Here is a 26721-nt window from a genome sequence, read left to right as displayed (position 1 = left end):
TATATGATAATAATAATAATAAATTCTTAATACAACAATACACAATTGCATCTCCTTGAAAATGTATACCCACTACTTCTGCATGTTGCTCTGCTTCTCTCTGAGCACTTGCACCTCTAATGCTGGTGAGTGTGATCATCACCTCTTGCTGACAGCACTGTAAGGGTTAGAGTTAGGGCTTACAACACATTAAAATGCACTTTTTATTTTCCTTAACAGAGTAATAATCAGAGATTTACACTTCAAGGACGTGCCAACCACAGGCACTAAAATGAGAGACTTGACAGGTTTGTGCTATACTAACCACATTTTGCCATTGATATACAGTATACAAAAGGTGTTAATTTTACAGAAACACTCAGTAGTATTCAACATGTTTAAGGTACGTTTCAAGCTCCCTGTTGTTGCACACAACAATCCCCTTTTTCAGTGCTATCTATATCAGAATCTGGGAACAACAGTCTCCAGTGAAACTTGTTGCACCAAATATAGACACATGCTGAAGGGCAGTGAAGTTAACTCAGTAGAAGTAACTAGAGAACCAATTGAGAATGCTACTTTGATAAGGTCCTAGCTATTCCTTAGATCTCTTTCAGGAGTGACCATTGCTGCAACTCTCTGCTTTTAGGCACACACACAGTGCTTTTACTGTCATAACAGAAAACCAGTGTGACAAAACTGTACATGACAATAAAGTTGAACAATTCCTAATTTTGTTTAAAGCTCAAGTAAGTTTAATATATAGGAACAGTTGGTGTATTGTCTTATATAGGTATCTAAGATTGATCGGTAAGTTAGGAATTTACCATCATACTTTAAAGAGTAACTTCATTGTGAAAAGCTCTTTTTCGCTGCATTCTCAAGTTGAATGTTTCAAGTCTGTTGGGTTTGGTCAGAAGTGCGCTTGTGCACCTGTAACCACACCTAACAGTGATGTCATGGCGTACTGACACACCCTGGAGACCACTCCCACATCACTGCAGCAAGGTGAGAAGTTAAACCACTGAAAGCCAGTTTAAAAAAAAAGATTTTCAGCTGCTGTAAAGTTGCTCTTTAAAAACGAATGCCCCATTCACTTTTGATGGGATAAAGAGTTTTTTTCTTTTAGGTGCTGCAGATTGTATCTCTCATTTAGAGCTGCAATGATCAGTCAATTAATCAATAAGTCAATCAACAGGAAACTAATCAGCAACCATATTGATAATTGAATAATTATTTTTGTCATTTAAAGGTGCAGTGTGTAGAATTTAGTGGCATCTAGTGGAACGGACTTGGCAGAAATGGAATATAATATTCATAAGTATGTTTTAATTAGTGTATAATCACCTGACCATAAGAATCGTGATTTTGTTACCTTACAATGAGCCCTTTATATCTACATAGGGAGCAGGTCCTCTTCCATGGAGCCCACTATGTTGCACCGCCATGTTTCTACAGTAGCCCAGAACAGGCAAACCAAACACTGGCTAAAGAGGACCTTTTGCGTTTTTCGTGAGTTTCAGGGCCACTGTAGGTTCCCCTAGATGCTTGGAGGGGAGGGCTATTCAGTTGGTTGCAATCTGTAACCTCACCGCTAGATGCCACTAAATCCAACACAGTGGTCCTTTAAGCAAAATTACCAAAAAATAGGTTTCAGCTTCTCAAATGAGAAGATTTAATGTGGATTTTGGACTGCTGGTTGGACAAAAGAAAACAACTGAAGGCATCACCTTTAACTTTGGCAAATTAGAACTTGTACTATTTTGACACATTATAGGCCAAGCGATTCAGCGAGAAAAAAATAAACAATATAATAATATAATAATAAAAAAATAAATAAAAAATGTAGTTGCAGCTCTACCCTCAGTTACTTGTTGATGTGAAAAAGTTGATTTTTAATTTAAAGCAATATATTGCATGTAGGATTTGAACATTCCTGCATCACATGCAAATGAGCTTTCTTTCACAATTTTAGTTTTAGTTAATCAATCCAACATGGCAGTGTGTTTTTATCCACTAATTCACTGAGTACTACAGTCCAGGAATGACCCCAGACACAAAGCATTTAATATTGGGTAGCAGCTACCTACTGTCAAAAGTATCTTTCACCCTTAGTCTGTGTTGTTTCAGTGAAATAATTGAATTTCTCTTGACACCACACAACCTGCTGGAAAAAAAAAAAACAATATTATGCTCACTGTCCTTTGTGAATAAATGTTTGTGACAAGGAGACGGCAATCTGAAAACTCACCAGCCCACACCAAAGAATCTGCAGATGACAGTACAAATACACAAAGTATACAAGGTCTGCCATCTCACCATGCTGCTATCATTCTCACATTTACTCACAACATGCCGTGTACCCTTCAAAATGGGCTTTATTTTGTTAACATTTACAGGAACATCACTGACATTAATTTCCACCCGTTACATATGTCTATACTGTACAGATGCAACAGAAAAATCAAAATCCCATCCTCTGGTTCTGAGACTTCTCTCATAGAGAATGCGCTCCAGTCAGTGACAAGCTTCAGCAGTGCAGAAAAAGTTCACACAGGACGGTCCCCTGTCAGAATCCCTGGGACAGTGGAAGCAACCACGGAGCAAAATGGAAGTTGTCAGCTGGAGCCAAATTTATAAAACGCCCGTACACACAAATATTATACTCACAACTAAATCCATGATTAAGTTGTGATTTAGGAAAAATATATATAATGCTGACGCCAACATCTGCAGTTTGTTATCTTTATCCAATTTTGTGTTATGTATATATAAAAACCGTCAAGTACTTTATATCTCGATCCAGGGTATGATTGGTATACTTATGGTATTCTTTAAAACTGGAATACAATGGCATCAAGGATAAAGTTTTTTATTTTTAATTTAATTTTTGTTTTTAAATACATATACATGGTGCCTCAAGGTTACCAGCCTTGTGCCTCTTCATTACCCATCCATTGTTGACTCTACACTGTTCAACGTGTCACTATTAACATTCAGTAGTTGCTATGAGACAGCGTAAACTAAAATAACTCACTTCAAACATAGGGTATGCAAACCTTAAAGTATCATCAACCCTATTTCATTTTCTTTAAAAAAAAAAAAAAAAAAAAAAGGGACGACATATGAGTTTCTAATATGATTAGAATATAATAAATAATAACATTTGATCACAACTTTTTTGTTATCTGGTGCACGGCTGGAAACGTCGCATGTCACATCTTCATGAAAGGCAGCGAGAGTCAATACTTGCTCCTCTTCACCCATAAGGAAATGAGACCTGCCATGACGGGCAGAGAGAAGGCTTCGTAAACATAAAATATAATTTAGATTTAGTCATCAACACAATGAGTCAGAGACTAACAAACACTGCATGTGAAATTCTTCACATCACACTCTTACTTTAAAGAAGAACCGCCAGACTTTTCCAGTATTTCACCTCATTGACCCTATGAATGCATGGAGTGCTCCACCGACCGGCTTTACAACAGCAGCCATTGTACAAGTCTCCCTTCATGCATTTATCTGGCATCTACTCTGCATTAGCAATGCAGGCCATTCTTTACAGCTACAGAGGAGAAGCAAATTTGTATTCTGTAACGCAAAACTCTGATGTCTCCCAACCAACAAATTAGCACTCACTGTGACTTCCAATGGGAGAGGAAAAAAATAAGCAAAACCTAAATGTTTCCTGATAGGTCCACTTGGGGATAGAGCAAAAGTGCAGCATTGGTTGAGCAAGTGTGCAGTAAAACGTGAGACTTTTACAATGGCTACATCTGTTTCTGCAAAACATATACTGTAAAGACATTTACACAGTGTGATGGGAAAATATGCAAACCGGTTCACAAAGAGCAGAATGCTCTGGTCTTAATGCAACTGCACAGTAGGTTGACATCTATACTGTTGATGTTACTACCTGGAGAACTCTATGCTACTAAGAGATTTTACACAAGTTTTTAGAACAGTACACACAGGTTGGATGAGGATTTGCGCACTGCATTGATTCCTTAATGTGGCGTTATGGAAAGCTCCCGTCTTTTACAGTGATTAAGAATAGCAGGACTCCTCTTTTCTTAAGGTAAATGAGGTGGCCAAGGTCCTCCCGCTAGCTTGTCTTGTTTTTGTTGCACATGTTTTGTCAGTTGCGGCGACACGAACACCCTCCCACTCATCTTCTCCTCCGTCCTCCCTGAAAAGGGAGTTAATCTTCATAAGGCCTCCCTTTGCTTCATCATCCACCACCAACGCTCAGCTGTCAGACACGGGGAAGCTACATAGGACTACATGAAGAACACAACACTTCAACTAATGCACAGTGCAAATAGGCTTCTCCCCCTCTTCTCCATCTCAACCTTTCGAGATGGACAGGCATTGAGGAGAGGTGGGGTGGAGAGGGTTAACTCTGGACAGCACCCCTGCTGGCAGGCAGCCTTTCTTCTTTTAGTTTATTTTTCATTTTTGGTCTTTCTGGGAATCTCCTGCCCTGAGGGAGGGGTAGGTGGAGTGGCCGAGGGGCTGGGGGGGGGGGGGGCTGGGAATGGAGAGAGGATTCTACTTGTACAGGCTCATGGTAGGGCTCTGGTACATGCACATGTAGGCGTCGCACAGCAGCCGTCGGGCCTGGCCCTGGATGCTCTTGGGATCCAGGGCATGCAGCTCCTCTGGGGTCATTTTCAGGTAGGCCTCCACCTCTGGACAGGGAGACACCTGGGGGATGTTGAAACCGTTCTGCCCTCCTGCAGAGCCACATGCACAGTTATTACAAACAACATAATAAAACAGTAAAGCTGAAGCCATATCATAGTCACAAGTGATTCTCAGGTTTTGAAATACTAGATGATTAATATATACTGCATCAGGTTAAAACACAGTGTCTCAGAAGTTGCCAATGGCAGACACGTATATCAAATTAATTATCGAATACTCACTTATTTACACTGGTAAAAAGGAATTAAAGCTGAAACTTTTTTGCCAATTAATCAATTAGTTGATCGAGAAAAATAGAAATACCGCCTAGCGGTTGTGTGCCTCATCTAATATTTGTAGTGAAAACTTTGAAGGAATTTAATAAAATGTATTAAATGTATTTTCCTTCTATGTGCTCATGTGCTTGGCTTATAAAGCTGATTCTGATAGAGCACAAGCTTCAGATAGGAATATTGCTGCAGAGGAACTTCAAATTCTAAAACGTGGATAATTCACACACATCTTCAACCCAGCAGCACAGAAGATTAGTGTCACCAACTCAGTATCCGATCAAATGTGTAATATGATCTGTTCCTGAGTTATGGAGTTGAATAATGGTCAGAAAAGTGTTTTTGCAGAACATTATGATGTCACAGTGAAGTTGACCTTTGACCTCTTGGATATAAAATGTCATCACGTCATTATTTTATCCTATTAGACATCTGTGTGAAACTTTGTCATAATTACAGTTATGGCCAAAAACGTGTTTTGTGAGGTCACAGTAACCTTGACCTTTGACCACCAAATACTAATCAGTTCGTCCTCAAGTCCAAGGTGACATTTGTGCCAGATGTAATGAAATTCCCTGCAGGCGTTCCTAAGATATCGTGTTCACGAGAATGGGACAGACATATAGACGGACGGACAACCCTAAAACATAACGCCTCCGGCAAGTCGCCAGTACAGAGGCATAAAAATACTCAGCAACTAGTTTGTTAGTTTTAATGGACCACTCATATAAATCATTTTTTAAAATGATATAATTTATTTTCTGTTTTTTCTGACATTTCACTGCTCAAACAATTAAGCATGAAAATAATTGGCTGATTCATTACAATAAATGTAAATAGTTTCAGCCCTAATAGCAGTTTTATCCAGGTCAGATTGGAAATACATTTACAGCAGTAGTTATTACAGTTGCTGTGGCTGTCATGTTTGATGACATAGGAAGAAAAGTCATGCTGTAAGTCTTATAGAGCAATATAATGTAACAAACCACAACTTTGGTCCAAAGTGTAAACAGTAATTTAGAGTGTATGTTTGTTTTGTGTAGTGATTAAGGAGTGTAGTCTACTACTGGATTTCTGAGGCTCTATTATATCATCTGTGTCACCAAGTACTGTGAGATTCTTTCTCCGGTGTAACAAAAACAATATTCCTGTGCATATCCTGGATAACAGCTGCATTTCAAGGATCAGTTTGATGTCATAACAAACCCAAAATCAAAAAGCCATGACACCTACCATCACGGTCAGCCATGCTGTCAAAGAAGAGCCAGGCGGAATCTGCGCTGCCGTACTTGACGAAGGCCACGTAGTGACTGGTTTCGATGCACAGCACAGCGAACAGCTCCATCCTCTGGCGGGGAAAACTGCCCTGCCGCCCCGTACCTTCTTGTAGCTCCTTGGGGACAGACAGTTTGCCGTGCCGATGGGCTTTTCGTCTTGGGTGGAGGTGAACCTAAATCAAATACAAGCAGATACACAATATTATGCTCACTGTTTGTTACCATGGCCTGTTAAGGTAAAAAAAAAAAAGAAAAGCAGAATATAAAAGCTTTAAACTACATTTGATAATTCATACTGCGAGATGGGCAATTCAGATATAAACCCAATATAAGCCACTCTTCTGCAACATAACTTCTGCATTAAGACAGTGTCATTTCTTTGGATTTGGCGCCACCAAATGGATCATTCTGACCAACACTTTTACAACTTGGTTTTTGTTGAACTAATGTTGCAACAATGCCCTCTGTTGTTTACCTGTGTATTGCACTTTTCACAGAACTGTTTAATCTTGCCAGCGGTGATATCCCCGTCCTCATAACAGTCTCGGCACTCGTAGAGAGCCAGGCCACCGCAGATTCGACATTCCCTGGGAGCTGCATAGTAAAAACACATATGTTCATTATTGCTGACACACTGCACAGAAGTGTAGTTCTTTCACAGGTTTGAAAACAAGAAAAAAGGGTTCCTTCATCTTAGCTGATTTGCAGTGACAACACAGTGGATTTTCATTACAAAATGTGACAGATCTCTGAATCACCATTGATCGGCAAGAACCCATCGCATTTACACACGAAAAAAATAATTATTAGCCACAACTCACTGTCTTCAAGAAGGTCTGTGATGTCTAACTCTAGTGAGGGGAAAATCTTGTTGAACATTTTGAAGTCCTTGCCGAAGCGGGGCATCTGGATGATAAGGCAGGAGGGAGCCTGGGGGTCAGAAAACAGAGAAAGAGAAAGCTTATGTAGTCATCAACAAAGCAGGGTGGACATATCAGCAAAGCTCACAGGAAATGAAACCTGAAGCCAAGTGGCTGCCAGAACAGAGTCTACACAATGTACTTGATATCCATCACATTACAGACCTAAACGATTAAGTCTGAAAGTAAATAGTGATGACAGACAATCTTGGTTCTTTAAAAATGTGTTACTTTATCGAGGGTAATTAAAGATAAGAAAATAAGGATATAAAATTCAGAATATAAATTGTAAGCTGTCTCATATTGCGATCTATGTTCTACATTTCTTGTTTAAATTAGGTGACTGATCAGTAGTGGAAGCTGCTTTTGATCTGGGAAGTATCCTTTTTGGGATTATCGGTTTGGGACACAGTCCTGTGATTTTTGGAGCTGTGGGGAGCAAGCACTCACTACTCTTCCCTTTGAATTACAACATTTAGACCACTACATGAGGTGACACTACATAGTATGATCTCTTTCTCTCTTTCTTTCTGTCTTACCTATAAAGCATTTCCATCTCCTCACCATCATTGAAACAGCCAAAATAAATTTAATTAAATCTGATTTACATAAGGATCAATTATACCTACTATATGTAGCCTTATTAAAACTACACATGTGCTTTCAGGTTTTACCATTGTTAATAACAATTATCACAAGGGGGGAGCCATTCCTACACCACATGCTGGAGAGGCTAAAAGCATCCCAGGTGTACTTTTAGAGACATTAAGGACTGTACAATGTATCTATTGTTTTCACTGAAACTTAAAGACTTAGACCTCAAAGCCACCCATCAGTGAACCCTGCTTTGCACACTCAGCTTATTTTTCTGAATTTGAATTCATCCTACACACCACACAGTCCATTTACATTCTCCTCAGGTCTATCGTCTGCTTTTGTTGGATAACAAGGCTACATTTTTAATGACAATTAGTTACAAAAGTTACAAAGTTATAAAGAAAGGTTGGAATAATATTTCTCACTGACGTGATTAAGTCCTGGTGACATCGTATTGTATACTCTGTTTCTAATGTCTTTGAATTTGATTAACTTTATTGAATTAAAACACAATGTTCTTATCACTAAAATGTAACTGAAAACATTAGACATAAAAATGGTAAATAGTTTCATGAAAGGTAATTTTAAAGCTCAACCTATTGTCTACATTTTGGGAATATGCTCAGATCTGGTTCAAAGACTATGTGACCCTGTGTGATGTAGTGTTAATCTTGAATGACTGTACCAAACTATTATCTACTAGTTCAGTCTGACAAATCCAGCAACAATATTACCAACCGTTCGACCAAGCTAACCAGCTTTTTAAAAAGTTTAAACAAAATGAAATTCACCTCCGCAAACTTTAGGTCGCTGTTGATGAAGGACCACTCCAGGAGCTGCTGGATGGTGGGAACTCCAACCTTATCTTTCTTGTCCATGAAAATCTGGTAAAAGTAACAGTCTTGAACCTTCTGTCCCGCTGACCTGGAGAACAAAATGTATTCATTTATCTTTTCAAGTTTTAAAAACAGCAAGATATCAAATGGACTGAGTGTGGTATCTACCTGTGTTATTTGCATCTTTTAGATTACTATGACAAGCAATTAAGGCTTATTAAATGAGGAAATTCCTATCTTGGGTTTTTTTTGGCTCACTGCAGAATTACTATGGAAGTATAACTTCATAACCCTGTAGTACACAACATAGGAATGATGATCTCTAGCTCGCTGAGCCATTTTTTCTGCTCATCTGAATCGCAAAGATCCTTAAACATGACAATAAAGGGAATTTCCGTACTGTGACCAAACAACTCCTACAGTTAAACCACTGTACTCACGCTCTCCGCTGTTCAATCTTCAGTGTAATCACTGCGGCAGAAGTGAAACTTTATCTGACTGTGTAAATCTACATATTACAGATTTAGAGAAGGTCTGGTAAATTTCTGTGGCTTAGCAGTGATGTGTGTATAATTATATTTGCAGAGTCTGCTAAAGGGTGGCAACCAGACATATGTTCATTACTTTATCCAAAGTACCGTAATACACATGGTTTTATGTATGAAAAGTTATAAATGTATCATTAAAGTATTTCAAGCATCTCTTCTGCTCTTTAAAACTGGCAGCTAAAACATTACTAGAAATATCGCCTTGCGGTTGAATGCGTCCGCCAACCAGTCAAGTTACAGTTTACATCTATGTCTGTCCAGACTCATAATATCTGTGGTGAAGACTTTGAGGGAATTTAATAAAAGATATTAAGTGTATTTTCCTTGTATGTGTTCACATGCTTGGCCAGTAAAGCTGATTCTGAAAGAAAACAAAGACAGTAGACGATACTTCAGATATGAATGTTGCTGCAAAGAAGCAATACATTCTGAAACGTGGGTGTTTCAAACACATCTTCAACCCAAAGAAGAAAGAAAGAAGAAGAGAAAGAAGATCTATACAATCACCACATTTTTTCGAGGTGAGTGAAGTTGACCTTTAACCTTTTGGATATAAATGTCATCATTACATCCTATTAGACATGTATGTCTAATAGGATAAAATGTATGAAATTTTATCATAATTAGTGTATGAATTCTTGAGTTATGGCCAAAAATGTGTTTAGTGAGGTCACAGTGACCCTGACCTTTGACCTAATCAGTTCATCCTTGAGTCCAAGTGGACGTTTGTGCCAAATATGAAGAAATTCCCTCAAGGCGTTCCTGAGATATCACATTCACGAGTGAATAGGACAGACAGACGGACGGACAACCCGAAAACATAATGCCTCCGGCCACGGCTGTCGCCGGCACAGAGGCATAAAAACAATGTAACAAACTGTTTCAGTAAGAACAATACACACATTTCAAGGTTGTGTTTGTATCTCTTTTGGGCCTTTGGCCACTAGATGTAGCCAAAGAGGTTTTGTACTTTTTTCAAGAGACAATTGGCCTTTACCTTAGTTTGAGCAATGGATCCACCCTCAGTATGTGATGGAAAAGGATGTTGAGGAATTCCTCAGGATCTGCAACACAAGAGGACATTTGAGACTCTCGGGGGCAACATTCCTGTACAACTGCTGCCAAACAGTGCGGACACTGATCAATAGAATTCATGTGAATGTTAAATGTATGTGTATGTTAAATGTATATGTATGTTAAAATAGTTTTTTGCTTTTGTTTCCCTTTGTTTCTCATGACTTGCAGCAGTATATGTTTCTAAAGAGTGTGTTTTATCTCTAAATAGTTAAGTTGTATTTATCAGTATAGCAGCTTATTCATAATAAAAATAATAATCACTTCAAAATTCACAGTCACAAGTGGACCTGGCCAAGAAAGAAACACCAGTACAAATAAGCTGAAACAAGCACAAACTCATAATAATGAGTACAGTGAAAAATTATGAGAAACTGTTGAAAGGCCAATAACCGAATTATGTGTCTCATCCTCCTACCTTTTTCTTCAGAGGTAAACCCAGAGGCAGCTTCTACTTTTTCCAGGATCCTCCTTAGCTTCATCACTTTAGTGGCACACACATACCCGTGTCTGGAGGACAAAGACCAAGGAAGTTACAAGCTAGCTAAACAGCCACATGTTTTAGTGACATTAGCTCTGCTAGAGCAATTTGCATTAGATGTTACATTCAGAGTTTGATGAAGTAAATTATACAACCAAGAATATTCTGGATTCAAAACCACATAGGTTTGTTTTGCTTTGTCTATCTGAATTTAAATTATGTGTTAACTCTTATTTAAAAGTCCTGGCTAGGAAAGAAGTTTTTATCTCTGTAAAAAAAATAAAAGTCAAAAATGCATGCCTAAAACAGGTGATGAGAAAACCTACAGTATGGTCAAGGTCAAAAACCCAAAAGCTCTGTAGCTGCAAACTCACATGCGCAAAGGGTTGACTATCTCTGTGCGTAACAGCTCTTGGGTCTCTCTGTAATACTCCACATCAGTCTTTGAGCGTGGTCTCAGCAGAACCGTGTCCAGTACTGAGCTGAAGGAGAAAAGACTGTGGAGCAGAATACACAACCGAGGGATTAAAATGAGTGCATCTATTATCTAATTTATCTAAGTTAAATGATGAATCCTTGGCTGATAGTCACTGAAGAAAAAAACATATGTCATCCAAAAATATTAATATTGTAAATCTTCACATGATGCATATAATGCAGTTTGTTTCTATTTATTGTGCAGTTAAGTAAAAAATACTTTTGGTAGCTTGAATTTCCCTAATTTTACTTGGAGGTCTTTTTTATTACTTCTGGATTGATTAAATTTAAAGATAGAATTCAAAACTCCAAACTGGTTGAAGCATATTTAAAGCATGGGATCTCCTGTAGTTTGGGCTGACTGCTTTGTTCAAAGGCCCTTTGGCAGTGTTGGCAGAAACAACAGATGCACCACTGTCCACCAGCCAACTCACAGCTGGAACACACCCTCCTGTCAGAGCCAGTGGTCAAAATCAAAACAGTTTACTAATAAGCCTCTGCCTCTGGGCAAACACAGCACCGCTGGCTGAGGAAGCACATCAATCAATATGACTAAAGTCCTGAGACCATATATTATAAAATGGCATTCACTGTAGCTGAAAGTATTTACTGTTGGATTAAAAGAGTACTGACCAGAAGAGGGTTGAATCAAGGTAGCAAGAGTTGTAGTGGCCCTGGATGCCTTTCTTTTTTCCCACCATGACATCCAGACCATCATTTTCTGTGCGAGGAGGAGTGTTCTCATGTACTACCTCACTCAGGTAACCCCCAAATGCTGCATAAACACAGAGAGCACAATTGTTAACATCAAGCGTTTGGGAACAATAAGGAGCCTTGCAAATGTCTTTTACTGTCATAATCATCCCTATTCGCTCTGCTGACTCACCAATGGAGTTGCAACGCTCTATAGGGTTGGAGGAGTGGTGCAGGGATGGGAAGCGGGAGTCGGGCCGGCAGCACTTGAGCTTCACAAACAGGGCTTTTTTGGGAGGGCAGGTAAAGTACCGCGTACCTTTGAAGGTGCCATCTGTGCAACCAGGGCATTCTTCTTCCTGGAGGAGAAAGTCAGTCAGTATCACAAATTATAAATTTGTCTCAGTGGGCTTTGCAACTTGCACAGCATACAACATCCTCTATCCTTAGACCCTCGATTCCAATAAGGAAAAACTCACCCCAAAAAAACCCTTCAACAGGGGGAAAAAAAAAATGGATGAAATCTCAGGAACTGAGAAGCAAGAACCTGGGACTTTCTGATCAGGTATTTTGAATCAGACTTTATTAACCTTTTTTTTTAACAGTGTAACTGGCTGTTAGCAGGGATATGTTGTATTTTACTTTCTGCCAACACTGGCACATGTGCATTCCAACAATCATGAGTTAAATGTTATCATAACACTGAGTTTTTTCTGCATTTTAACTGCATTAAATCATGTGGTAATAACTTACAAACAAACCCGAACAGTTATATGACTTCTATGACTGAGTTTCAACACTGAGAGAAACATGGTCAACTCACAACCAGAAGTCCACTATGACACAAATGCGTGAATGATCAAAACAAACTTGTCAGAAAGTTTAACAGCTGCTGGTGTTTTGATGGTCATAAGTGGATGAGAGTTAGCAGTAGTGATAGTAGTTAAATACAGAACTGAGCAAAGGCTGAGTTAGTAGGTGGGTCAGGTTGCAATACATTATAGTCACTGGCAACTAGCAACAACAAAACTAGTGTTGCAAACAGAAATAGCTGAACAACATAAATATAGACTAAGGCTGTGGTGATGAGTGGAGCGATTTCAGCTTGTAATAGCAGCAGTGGCAGTAAGATGTATCAAGCCAGAAATTGAAATAAAACACTCTTATGCGAATTGTGTGTAGTTGCCAATCCTATAGATCTGCTGATTATCAGCTGATCTGATTTCACAAAAGAAATTTGCCAGCACTGCTTACACGCAGATTGCAAATGATACCAGCACTCTGTATCACAAGTTTTTTTTGATTGTCACTTGAAAATGCAGATAAATTTGCAAGTCCCACAATCCTCCCACATGCTCATGCATGGGTCCCAAGTATGGTGCTTCTTTTGATCAGTTCAATGTGTCAAGTTTAACATGAGAGGAATGATCTCATGTTTCAAGTCACAGCTTGCACGATGCACATTTGGTGAAACAGGCACCTGGGTGGCATTGATGACTTCATGTTCCTATCTGAACCTATGGTGAGAGCTTAAGCTGTCAATAGGTATTAACAGTTGAAAGTAAGGGAAAGTGCAGTACTCACGCTTGAAAAACTGCACAGAAAAGAATCAGTGGAAATGACCGAGATGGGCCCATTCTCACACATGCACTATTATTTAAATGTCAAACAAACACAGCCTAGCAAAGGATTGAAGTACCATGAAGCAGAACAGTTAACATAATATTACTTGTAACACTAATATTATACAGTATCTGTGATTTTTTTCCCCCCACTTACTGCTACTGAAACCTAAATCTAACGTCCAAGTTTACATTACTGTGTTGTCTCACCAGCTCCAGCCCAGCCAAAGGCTCCAGCAGGCCAGGGGGCAGACCCACCCAACGGATGACACCACACAGTGGGGGATTCTCTTTCACCTCCACCAGAGAGCCCACCTCCAGACCTGGTTGTCCTCGGGGAGGTGTCGGCGGCCGCGGCGAGGGAGGGGCAGCAGGTGACGGGGGCTCGGGCTGCTCTCCCATCACTGATTGCACAGACAGGGAGAGAGGCCCATGACTCATGCTGTCAATGGGCCCGGTCTTCCGGTTCAAGCTGAAGGGCAGAGAGTGGAACTTGTTGTCACTGGACAACGAGGCAGAGGGCGGGGCCCGGGAGGGCGGCGAGGACTGGTTGAAGTCTGGGGGCGTGTCAGTAAGTGACTTGGCGGGGTCTTCCCCAACTGCAGAAGAGAAACCAGAAACCAAAACTCAACCTTCATTTCATGCAGACCGTACTAACCAACAAAGAGATGTCAGTCCTTCAAGAGTAATTTTCAGAAAGCTAAAAATCCCTGTTTCACTGACCTCTTCTGATTTACATGCACTTATAACAGTGATGTCACAGTGTACTGAACATACTGAGGACACTTCTACTTCAGGGCAACAATGTAGGATCATCAATCAATAGAGATCAGCAAAAACAAGATTTTCAGCTGGTGTTAAGTTACTCTTTAATAACACCATCCTAGAATAGGACCTGCACACGTTTACATCTTTTAGGATTTCTACCAAAAAATATTTTCTCAGTGTTTCAGGACATTTTCATTCTTGGGCCAACTAGAACCTAATATGAGGACATATTCCTCTTGCCAATGAATGGCATGATTGGTAAAGTCGTATTTTCCAGCGTTAATTCCAGCTAACAGTCCAGAAAATTTTTCTTTGAGGTTCACTGTTCAATTGTCACATTCTGCCTACTATTTGGCGAGGTGTTATAGCCATCACAAGCAGCGAGAAGAAACTTATTGATGAGGTATAAAAATATCTAGAAAAATCTCAAGCAAAAGTCTAAAAGGTATCTAAAAATATATTTACTAGTTAGCTATAGTTGGAGAGACTTACTCTTCAGGTTAGAAACAATACAAAATATTCTGAATCTGTATGTGATATAATGCTTCATATTGTGCTCTGTGGTCCAGTTGATGTGCCACACTGTATCCACCACATCCAGTGTAGATGAGCATCGGTTGACGTGCATCTCTGTCAAGGCACTGTGCTGCAAATCTCATATGATTTGGACTCACTGAGCTGAACTAAAATGATTGTTCTAACTTGCCATGTCACATTGTCCATACTATAATTACATACAATTTGAATTCACAACTGCTGGGGAAGTGATGTTGCGGTCTGCAGTACAGATGAGTTGTCTTGTTGACATTTGAAAGAGAAGAAAATATTTAAAAGATAATTGTGGAGTAGTCAAGTCTTGTGTGCATAGTGCTAAACAAAATTATCAAAAGCTCATAAAGATTCTTATGGGTAAAAACTCTTCATGATGAACCCCCTGATGGAATAAGTCTTCATCCAGGCTCAAGTATTTGGCCTAAGTGTGAAAATGCCCTCAGTCGAGGCGTGATGTCTGGTATGCAGACTTCATTTCCTACTTAATGTGTTGCTGTGCACTTCATGCAGTGTCAAATTCACAATTTTCAGAGAAATCACATTTGGAATCAGCTTTCTTTCAAAATAGAGTATGACAGGTTGTGCACACGTGCTTTGTGGAACAAATCACACCTTTCAAAACCCTGATTATTCAATTTAAAACAATGTGTTTGTGGAAGGGGAGTGCCACCCTGTTTAAGAATTCACAAAAGAAGAATTCCTTGAACCCGGGCATTTGAGTCCATACAGAAATATTCTTCGCTAAAAATAAAAACTGGAGAACTTTGTGATGTCACTGTATATCTGTATATCTGGTACTGCCGTAAACATGTTTTTATTTTGTTTATGTGCAAGCTGTCCTTGAACCAAAATGTGGAAATATTGGAATTTCATATCTTCTGCAGAAAAGAGAAGCCACTGAAATTAGGTCCCATTAGTCATCACGATGTTGACTTTACTAGCATTGACACAACAACCCCATCAACATTCTGTGATAAATGTGCTGTATTTAACACAGATGGTCATAATAAATATATTAATTAAAACATTACAGATAAATCTTTAAATTTGGATTCATAATTGTTTGTGATTCTGTGGTGACAACTCAACTCAGTATCTCATGACAGGGGGACAGCCATCACAACATTTATTGTTTGAGTCACCTCTGACTTACAACCCACTGACATCACAAGTTCTCTCTGAATTCTAACTTTAAGAAAGAATGATGCCAGATCACAACTACTAACAAAACTGTCATTACACATATAAATATCATGAATTCTTGAACTGGGTGACATTCCCTTTAAAGTTTGTTTATCCAAACAGACAGTTACTGACTAACTTGCGCTATTCCCACATTGAGAGAACCACATGAGTTTGATGACCAGTCTGATGATTTCATGACCGAAATAAAAGCACCATGAAAAAAAAAATCCATAACTCAAACTGTGAAATATGCCCCCTGAAGAAGATGAAAGTGATACACATTCACAGATGAGTAAGCAGTTGTGAAAACACCACATCACCTATTTGTGACAGACCTCTCCTAATTTCTGCAATACAAACAGGAAAGAGAGTTTACATGCATTAGTATTGAAATGCTATCGCAAGCACTGAAGCAGCCTGTTTTTGCCTTGATGGCAACACTAGAATAATTTTTACACAAGCAGTTTTAATTATGAGCATTTTAGAGCTTGATTATTTCATATTTGCCATAAAACTGAGGCACTTACCCCCTTTTCTTTTTCGGTTATTTTTTTTACAAGTACACAGCTTTTGAAGAAAATTCATAGTTGTGCATTTATTCATGATTAGGATATGAATCTTATCAATAATGTGACTATAAACAGAGTAAAGAGTTAACATTCATAATGCTGTGTACATGTAAAACACACTTAGCGACACTCTGCCTCCCGTCCTCTAGACTACAGGAAACATTGTGATTTTATTTCTCATCAAATTCTTCACAACTGACATGTATCAGTGATGAAATGAACAATGGATTTCCATTAAACAAAAATCTAATTTCAATCCCTTCACCAATGGAAATACGAAAACAATGACACAACGTGCTGACTGAATTAGTCAGCCCTGACACCAGAGATGAAGGCTTTTACTAATGCTTTGGCCCGCAAGTAGTATAACAGAGAAATTTAAATCTTTTAACTGTGTCCAGCAGCCAGTTAAGACGTAATCTGCAGTGATGTTCGCAGCATTATTAAAAGCCGTAGACAACACCAGTTACTCCATGCAGGTGGAATTCAACACTAAAATGGTGATGAAGGACATGACTAGTGGAAAGGTCTTTACAGCAAGCTACTGTTACAAACTACTACTTTTTCTGTTAGGGGTATACATTTACTTCAAGCCTGTTGTAACTTCTTACAGCTACCAAAGTGTTATATAAACTTATGTTAACAGTCCTCCTCCTTATGCAGAGTCAAGAGAGTTTTTTGTCCCAGCATACAGTAATTACAGTACATGACCTATATACTACATATTATGTCTAAAACAGATTTTGTATAGAACTCCGTTTCTCCCACGTGTTTAAAAAAAGAAAAAGATCCAGTGGACAATCTTCTATTTTTCATGATATAGCCTATTGTGACTTCAGGTTTTCTCGTAATTGTGGAGGTAAAATGTCAGAATTCTGAGACACACGCCAGGAAAATCCACTCAGGTTTCTGAAGTATTTTGAGTCAACCATATTACAGAACAAAAAAAAGTCCATTTCTATAAATGCGTCACTCCACACTTACTGCGAGAGATGTGTAAAAATATGCAACCCCCTTCTTTTTGATCCAAGTCTTTTTATTTTGTATGACACAACTTGAGGGGATGCCCAATTTCACAATGACATATACCTACAACTTAAAGGAAATTTAAAAGAATAAACAAGGTAATTAACCCTTTACTTCTCATCTTTATACAGTATGTATAAAATACACCTCTTTTATAACCTTCTGAAATTTATTTCTGTTTGTGGATCATCAGATCAGATGTTTTTGGTGGTATTTCTGATATTATCCAGCATGGTGGAGACACTGTTTCAGCATCACAGCTCCATTTAGTTGCTGCTTGAAAGGATATTAGAAACTTTGAAACAAGCAATATACACCATATATAGTATATGGAGTGATTCAGACAGGTGGTCTCTTGGTTACATAATATTTATGTGTTACTTTGAACTTGTTGAAACTTCTCATAAAACTATTGTGAGAGACTGTACCTCATAATTACACTTCATACTAGATTAAGTATTAATGTAAATTATAAAATATTAAGAATACGTACCTCACTTGTGAGATATTGTGAGAAAAATTATTATGACCTTGTATTTTACAATTATGAGAAACCTTAAGTCATCTGAGTAAAACCAATTCAAAAAAATATTTTTTAAACTATGTGCCATATGTTTTAGAGAGTGGAAGGAACAGGTTTCCATACATGACTACACCATCTTCTACAACTATTAACAGTCTATTATGTGCTGGTTTTGGAGGACGCTTCTCTTTAGAGTAACCCACAGTACCAGAGTGCATACATCTTTTACCACAGGGTTATCCCAATGACAGTGAAACCCTTAATCCTGGCAATGTTAGTGTATTCAACTATATAAAGCACCTATGAAAAGTGTGCCTTAGCGAAATAGATCACTGAGTAGCTTGTTGTGAACAGGAGCTTGCCGGTAAGATGGTTGACATCCTACAAGTACCCGTATTTTACCTTCATCAATGTACCATGTGCTTTTGGATTTTGGCTGGACTGGGGGATCAACAGAGCTGCCATTTAAAGTATAGTAAAATTCAGACTTGCTCCTACTGCCACACTGATGACCTAATCCTGTAAATAACACAAGTACATGAAAAAAACACACAGAGATAAGCAGAACATATGCGGCAGGTGTGCAAGTGTGTGTGTGTGTGTGTGTGTGTGTGTGTGTGTTCAAGTATGTTTTGTCACTGTGTTTCAAGAGCAGGCCAAGTGAGAGTAAAATGGTTGAAAATCTTAAGAAAAGGGTCAATTAATCAGAAACTTTACAAAGTTTTCTCTACAAAAGAAACACAAGAAAAGAAATCAGGATAGTGGCACATTCCATACACATCAAATCAAAGCAGCTGCAGCAGGAATTTCTCATATTTTGTGTAAAATGGTGTTAAACTCTTCGTTATTATTACGCTTTTAAAGGGACTTTCCACCAAAAGTGTTTCATGGGTTGTTATTCTTCACTTTGCTTCCCTAAAATATTACAAATTTCACCAAGATATTCTTCTGTAACAAAAGAAACACAGAAATGATATCTTCTATCAGGAAATTGCTTAAGAGGGATCATCTGAACTGACTCAATCAGAATTTGTGAAGACATTTTCAGGAAAAAAAAGGATCTCAACTACTTTTTATTTATATTTGCAAAACCACAACAACACAATTTGATGGAATGCCCCTTTAAGAATGAAGAACTCCATCAAGCTGAGGGGATGTAAGTTATGTTTGTATCATAACAGCAGTGCAGTACCTTTGCTCTTTGGTTTGCTTTGGCCAGAGGACGACTTGTCACTGTTGGTGCCTCTGGGGGCAAAACTGTGCTTTTGCAGCCTTTGTTCCTGCATGGAATATTCTGTACAGCCCAGAAATACATCCACATTAGAGGCACAGCACCCCTCAGTCAGTCTACCTTAAACTACCATGCACCACAATTTCTATTAGGCTATACTGTATCTCTTTCATCGCCCACATGCAATTTATATAAATTCACATTGATCCTGTATCATTTTAGTTATTGCTTTCCCCATCTGTCACTACATGAGTGTCAAAGAAAACAAATCCCAGAGCACTGATCATATCTTGCAAATTCTGATGAATGGATTATAATAGCCAACAGAAGTTCTCATTTTAGTTTTCTTACACATGGCCAACAGGGTTTCAAAATGCATGACGCAGTAGCTGAAGTGATCTGCCATGTGTAATGGTGTGTAGCGCTACAGCTAGTGAAGTAATAACCTGGCCTACAACAACTAGCCAGTGACAACAAATAGTGTGTTGCTTGAGGAATGTTCAAGGCTTAAGATATTGTATTTAAATGCAAGTATGTAACCCCATGTACAAGAGATGAACTTTTTTTTTTTTTTTGCCTCTCTCTTTGCAAATAAAGCTGACACTCACAAATGAGGATTGTAACTTTCTAGTATTTTACAGTAGCTCTTAAGTAGCTCTACTTAGTGACTAAGTACACTTCATGTAGCCTGTCTACAGATTGCAAAAGGAAGGAAATGACAAGTTCGTAAAATAACCAATCCCAATTCTCTAAATTTCCTGATTTCAAGTCTGAATAGTCAAAGAGGCGGCAGTAGCACACATAAACAAATCAATATGCCAATGTGGAGAACAAAGAGCCTGAGTATCTCACTTGACTTTCAAAAACAAGTGAGACATCAACACAAAAGGCTCTCTGTTCCCGCTGCAAGCAAAATACAAACTCAGAATGCTCAGAAGGAGCTCAGAGCTGTTCCAAGGGAAGGAACGCTGAAGGTTTTTGGGAAAACGCTACGCTTTGATGACAAACACAAGGTATAAAAACAGGGACAGACACTACTGTAGGTGACTCACCTGGCATTACGTCACAGATGGGGACGAGTCGAGTGTGCTCTAAACTGGCAAAATTACACAGCAGCTTCCCGTCGAACACACCATCCCAGTCCCCGATAGGATTGTCCTGAAAGAGTTGGAGACATGAGAACCTTATAACCCTCTCAGACGTTCTTCATCGTAGTAAAAACTGGTGCCACACGAATGCCTGACTGCCACAGCAGCTCCTTCTCCAAGTAGTGGTGATTAAGGAGGTGAAGGTGTATTGTCTTATCACTTTAATCCAAAAATTACACTTGAGCTTGATCCTCCTTATAGTGATAACCTAATTGCTCATCTCATCTTCTTCACCTACACAACAGACCTTCCAACTCAAATCCTTCCCCCCTGAAAGCTCTACTTTCTCTGCAAAGCACAACCACGCTATTCTTCTCTAGTTTGTAATCCAGGATTCTGCTCCAGCGGGATAATCTAAAATAAGCGTGAGGCCAGTGCCACCAGCGAGAGAAGGCAGGGCGAGGCTGGACGCAGAGTGAGGCAGAGCAGTGGGCTCTCCTCAGCTGCCTGCTGGCCCCTTGCCACGCTGTTGGGTCATACAGCACTAAGTCTTTACCTCACTCCCCGCGTGACTGCCTTGCCTTTGTGTGGGTGGCTCAGATGCACTGAGTGGGCTGTTGCTGCTGCTGCTGTTGGTGCTGCTGCTAACGATCAGCAGTCAAATGCCTCAGTTATGTGTTTCAATCTCTCTATGACTACAATAGCACTCCCGCCTGACAACAGTAGTCATAGATACCAGCTACTGTGATCCCAGGCAACAACGCGTGTCCCTTAAACATACAAATGAATGTTCATAAAAATAAACAAAACAAGCATGTCATGACAGAAAACCTGAGATTCCCATTAAATCATTTGACTCTGCGCGTTTAGGCTGACATCCGTAACTTTCTGCATGTTGCCGCCCTCTGCTGAGATGAGGATGACTTCTATGAAGATCAAAAACTTATCCTGAGACAAACATCATCTTCAGTTTTCTTTATTTATATCAAAATTAAATGTATTTTCTTTGTAGTACAACCACAGTAAATGTGCCAATTTTAACATCCAGATAATTGTACCGTGAAAATCACATAAAATAATGAAGAAGTTACAGATTTCAACTTACTTAAATGTCTAAAATAATGATTTCTTGAAAGACAGGCCTTGAATACCAAGAGTCAAGCAATAAACTGTATTCTAGGGAAACTGTTCATATTGTCGTTTTACAAATGCTCAGGAAGCTTGTAGAAAAACACCTTCACCATCTACACCGTCTTCATTTTCTACTAACTGACTGACAGCAGCAGGAGCCCTAAAGTTGACATTTAACTTTGCTTTCAGCCACAGTTAAGGATAATTTTCTTTATTAATTCATTTGTTGAATTTTTTTTTTTTTTCAAATAATTGATACATTGTTTGGTCTGTAAGATGTCAAAAAACTTTGTGAAATAGCCATCAATTTCTCAGAGCCAAATGTGACTCAAATTAAAATATTTTGTGCGAACATCAGTGCAAAACTCCTCAAGGTACTCAATTTACAATTATATGATTTGATGTGATAATCTAGAAGCAGCAAATGTTGGACATTGTTGCTTGATAAAAAACAATTATTTTCCGTTTATCAGCATCAGTATTATGATTTACTACTTATTCCAGCACCTGTCTAGAGATAGAGGGGAGTGTTTAGGTTGTGGATACAAAGACTCTATTTAGAGAGGAGTCTTACTTACCATGTCAACTCCCACGTAGTAGCCCAGGCTCTCATTGCCTGGCAGCAAGTCACAAAATATGATAGTGCCTCTCTCAGGTCCCTCTCTGGTCTGCACTAGGACCCTGGAGTTGATCTCCAGTGGGAAGTCCTGGTCCTCGTCCACCAGTTTAACGTGGTCCACTTCCAGCTCGCCCAGGTTGTCATCATCATCATCTTCCCAAAGTTCAAGCTTGTCCAAGGCCACAAACACGCCGCACTCATCCTCACAGCGGAAAAGTTGGCGGCCCTGGTAGGAGCCCTCCGTGAAGCCCTGGCCCCGGCCCTCCTCCTGGGAAAAAGAAGTGGAGGAAAATAAAAAGAAAAATGTAGAGAAAGAGACCAAAGAGGAGCAAGAGATGAGCAACTTATTGTCATAAAAAGGAGGGCAGGTAGGAAAGCTGCTTGCTCAGCATTCTTCAGGGAAGGGATGTCAACATCATAGAGCTGTGTGAGCATATGATCGATTGCTGCAGCAGGAACACGACTTACTGCGATGATAAATACATTCAAAAATCTCGAGTACAGATACTAGATGCTCTCATAAGACATACTGTAACATATTGTGCTTCTTTTCTCACAGGCAGGTTCTTTAGATATGAAAAAGTGCCAAGTCACTATAATTGCTGGCATATATTAACAAAAAGGAACACAGAGATCTCTATTTGGTAAGAGGCATAAAATCAGAATTTTATCTGGAGTACATGTGCTAACTGAAGCCTTTATATTGAGCTACAGTTTGAATGTTTGAGCTCCATCAGCCCACTCAAGAAGACTACAGCTGAACTCAGTAGAATAGAAACAACATTGTGCTGCAATAAGTAACCCTTTGTATTTTGTTGCTTACATACAGCACAGAACAAATGGCATGACACTCAGATAATTACATAAATGCTGAGATTAAAGGAGTAGTCAGCATAGAAATGAATGTGCTGTCATTATCTGCTCACCCACATGTCTGTCAAGACACTGCAGCTTTGTGTCATCCTTCTCTAAATATTTGTAGCCAGTCTCTAGCTCATGAAAGGGCAGATATCGACCAGACAATTTAAATTTGTGGGACATAATTCAAGTGTTTTGAAGCAAAACAACTGCTTTAAGTCAACATGTATATAGTCAAGTCAAAGAAACATTTTGTATGAATACATTCAAATGTTTGAATGTGTAAAAAATATCTGAACAAATAGATTTCATTTTTGAATCCGTGAGGAGATCTGCAGCTGTGCATGACATTTTGAGAAGAACTGAAAAAGATTTGCACAAATAATTTCCAATGTGTGAGTGCTTAAACAAGATTTGCATAAAGGTTTGCAGTTTCACATCAAGTTTGCTGTTACACACCTGTTTGTGGGTGAAAAAAGGTCACACAGAACTCAACTGTATGTGTGAATCCAAAGATTATAGCTACAAATCAAATTCATGAGTACAAATATTTTTGTCCCACATTTGACGCTTCCTCCTGAATAGCCAATGGGGATGCCCTGAAACGCTGGGAGCGTGTCCGCTGAAGGACCTGAAAGCATTCCCCAACAGCCTCTGAACGTAACAACACTCATTATGAAATGAATTTAAAATAGGCTTTCTTCGTGGGTGTAGGACATGCATCATAGATGATATTTTAAAAATGAAGTAACATTAGGAGCCACTTTAATTCAGCACCCACTGTCCACTGGGTTTTCAGGTACACATTGCAGTCCCGCAATGCTGTGTACCAAATTTGGCGTTAATTGAGTCAAAATCCAAGAAGTAAATGTCACATTGCTGTTTTTCACATTATGAAAATTAGCAAAAAAAATCCATCATGGCAGACTTTTATGGTCCAAGAGGCTTTTTTTGTATTGAGCTGGACAGCGCCACCATCTGGCCAATTGAGTTAATATTTCTTGGGAAGCACATGCACATCGTTTCCAGTTTTTTCCAGTTTCATGGTTTTCGCTCATTCCAGCTCACAGCAATTTGAGCCACCGCAGAATAAAACAAACAATAATAATTAAGATTATAAAAACATCAGGAGTACATTTCCTAATATACTGTATAAGTTTATACTGTAGGCTATGTCTATTGTAGTGGAGCTCAATGAATGCAGACCAAACACAAAATAAGCATCTAACCACTTACGTCCTCCTAAATAGAGAAAAAAAAATACAAGAGTTCTCACCAGCAGTTCCACTCCAAACCAGATACCAGAGAGGGCTCTGTCAGGGAGCAGCGAGCCCTTGAAGCGGACCACACCAGGCAGAGAGTCATCCCCTGAGCGCAGCTGGACACGCACCTTTGAACCACAGTCAATATCACGGACGCGCTCTAGCCTAGACTTGTTGCAGAGCAGGGCATATCGCTCCTCACAGTTGGTAATAGGAAACAGCAGCTCAGCCAGCTTCTCGTCCAGCTCCAGGACATCACGCTCGTCCAGGCTCAGCACCACGTTGGTCTGGTCCAGAATGCGGAGACTTTTCTTGCCCTTGCAGGGGGGGAGTGTGCGCCCCAGGCTGTTGCGCTCCTGGCAAGCCTGGCCGAGACTGCCTCGGGGGATCCTCAGGGTCTTTTGGGGAGACTTCTCCACCGTACACTCCTTCACCACCATGTAGAAGCGCCAGTCCTCCCTGAAGCCCCCACTGGGCTTCTCCTGGCTCCACAGGGCAGAGCTCATGGCTGCATGCTAGACAGGAGGTCCAATGTCATGGCAAGTTTGACCTGTGGTCTGTAGTAAAGAATAACATTTGATTTTTTTTTTTAAATGTATTCAAGCCAGTTCATATCAAGACATGTACAACTGAAAAGATAAGAGCAAGAATGATTAATAAATTAAAATACAATATTCCTCAAAAAGGTATTGTGAAAAAGTCACAACACAGTTAATTCTCATTACTTTCCATTGAATTTTTTTGTTTTTGAATCAGGTGGGATACACACATATGTATCTGCACATATGTAAACGTTTGTATGTTTTGTTTTGAAATTTTACAGTCGTGAATACAGTGTTTCCATAACACAACAAATAAAGCACAAGTACAACACCGGGAAAGACTTAAATAAAGTAGGAGGAATACACAATTCATTACAAAAATAGTATTTCAGCTAGTAACAGTGCACATCTCATTCCTAAGCACAGACTGAAACCAGCTACCCGGCAAAATGTTTGGTTCATTTGTGTAAAAGCAGACATAGGCTTAAATTATTCTTAATGTTAAATGTAATCGATCCTGATGGTCTAAGCTGTGTATTCTCCTCTCTCATATCCAGTCATCCCTGTACAATGCCCATGTTTTTTAAGCAGGACCTCATGTGAAACTATTCATATCTGCTGATTTGAATATTCCAAAAATAGACGTTGAGCAGACAGTTGACTTATTCTGACACCCAGGGGTAAGACTCGCATACTAGAGAAGTGGACTTCCCCTGATGACACCTCGGATATGATGATAAACCATCCGACAGTCAAGAACTCACGCTACATCCGTCATTAGTTTAGCGTGACAGTGAAAGGTTGTTTTTCAGTTATTAGCCTTACTATCATCTTGTGGTTTTATAAATGAATTCTATTACGTCAGCGTAATAACATGTTAACGTCAAGACAACACAGGTAGAGAACTGAAAGTAATTTCCACCTGACAGGGGCTAGCCGCTGACCTGATAAGACATTTATTTTTGGGGTGTTTTTTTGGGGGGGGGAGGTGACAACCACAATGTTGATACAGTTTGTATTATTCCAGCCGGCGTCTCTAAAGAGCAATAACATGACTCGTCTTAATGAACATGCAGTGTGTCATCATCCAGAAAAAGCTGTCAGTCAAAGGCCCTTTAAGAGAGGGAAGTAGCTAACGTACCGTGCTCTAAAATGCACCAGTAAGTCATTTACGTATATTGCCAACGACATGAATACTTTACCTTTGATACGCGTTGGTTCAGTTAGATGTCACAGGTGACTGTCATTTCAAATGTCCATCTTAATTAGATACAGGCCTCTGAAAACAATAACGATTCCTCCTGTGATAACCTCTGATTAGCTCAATTGCTAGCTAATGCTAGCGTCCTAACCAGCGAAGTATCACGCTAAAGTTAGCCTCGCCAGCTGATGAACTGCAAAGCAGGCCGGCAGAGGACTGCCACCCTCTACGGTATGCTAACAGCATTTAGATGAACCTGTTCTCCACGGGAAATACGTGAAATCATACAGTGTAACGCTACAGCGATGAGATATATTATTTACAGGAGAACGACCTCACTAAACTGAATACATGATGTCATGACAACCCCGGTCAGGCATTGGTCAATAGCTTTGTTCTCAAGCGTTGATTGGCTGCCCCTTGTTTCTATTACCAAGTCCCACTCTGTGGGGTTTTCCCCCATGAATGGTAGAGCATATAGTTAGGTTGGATTGTAGCTTCCAAGGCAGAGGATGCTGTTTTATACTTAAATAAAAGTAGTAATAATACTAAAGTAACATTAAAATGTTTACATATTTAAAACTTGAGAAGTACTATTATGAGCAAAATGTACTTAAGAATCACAAATAAAATTTGTGAGTTATACTGTAATGCTACTATACATTACATTGATTATGTTGGAT

At 39.3% G+C, this 26721-nt stretch overlaps 1 protein-coding gene across 4 annotated transcripts; it reads right to left on the bottom strand.

The window, feature by feature from the left end:
* Positions 1-3075: 3075 nt before the first annotated feature.
* cylda (cylindromatosis (turban tumor syndrome), a) lies at positions 3076-26397 on the bottom strand. 4 transcript variants are annotated; one of them, XR_006095855.1, is made up of 18 exons: positions 26040-26397; positions 24310-24852; positions 22135-22443; positions 20390-20495; positions 19299-19400; positions 18509-18625; positions 13694-14082; positions 12055-12220; positions 11802-11943; positions 11066-11188; positions 10629-10720; positions 10134-10200; positions 8544-8676; positions 7057-7165; positions 6711-6829; positions 6192-6408; positions 3382-4718; positions 3076-3259 (listed from the first exon to the last, which is right to left on the bottom strand). XR_006095855.1 is itself a non-coding variant. In XM_042409346.1 (17 exons), exons 2-17 carry the CDS (start codon positions 24799-24801, stop codon positions 4534-4536), a joined length of 2868 nt encoding a protein of 955 aa, XP_042265280.1. In that variant the 5' UTR covers positions 24802-24852; positions 26040-26397; the 3' UTR covers positions 3076-4533. The 4 variants fall into 4 exon arrangements, 3 of the variants coding, with proteins under 3 accessions (XP_042265280.1, XP_042265292.1, XP_042265303.1); XM_042409346.1 differs by having other exon boundaries at positions 3076-4718; XM_042409358.1 differs by lacking the exon at positions 18509-18625 and having other exon boundaries at positions 3076-4718; positions 26040-26396.
* Positions 26398-26721: the final 324 nt, after the last annotated feature.

The sequence above is a fragment of the Thunnus maccoyii genome, chromosome 1 (genome assembly GCF_910596095.1).
Source record: "Thunnus maccoyii chromosome 1, fThuMac1.1, whole genome shotgun sequence".
In the NCBI taxonomy this organism is placed as follows: Eukaryota; Metazoa; Chordata; class Actinopteri; order Scombriformes; family Scombridae; genus Thunnus; species Thunnus maccoyii.
Note: the sequence above shows the minus strand (reverse complement) of the source record. Positions and strands in the feature narration are given on the sequence as shown.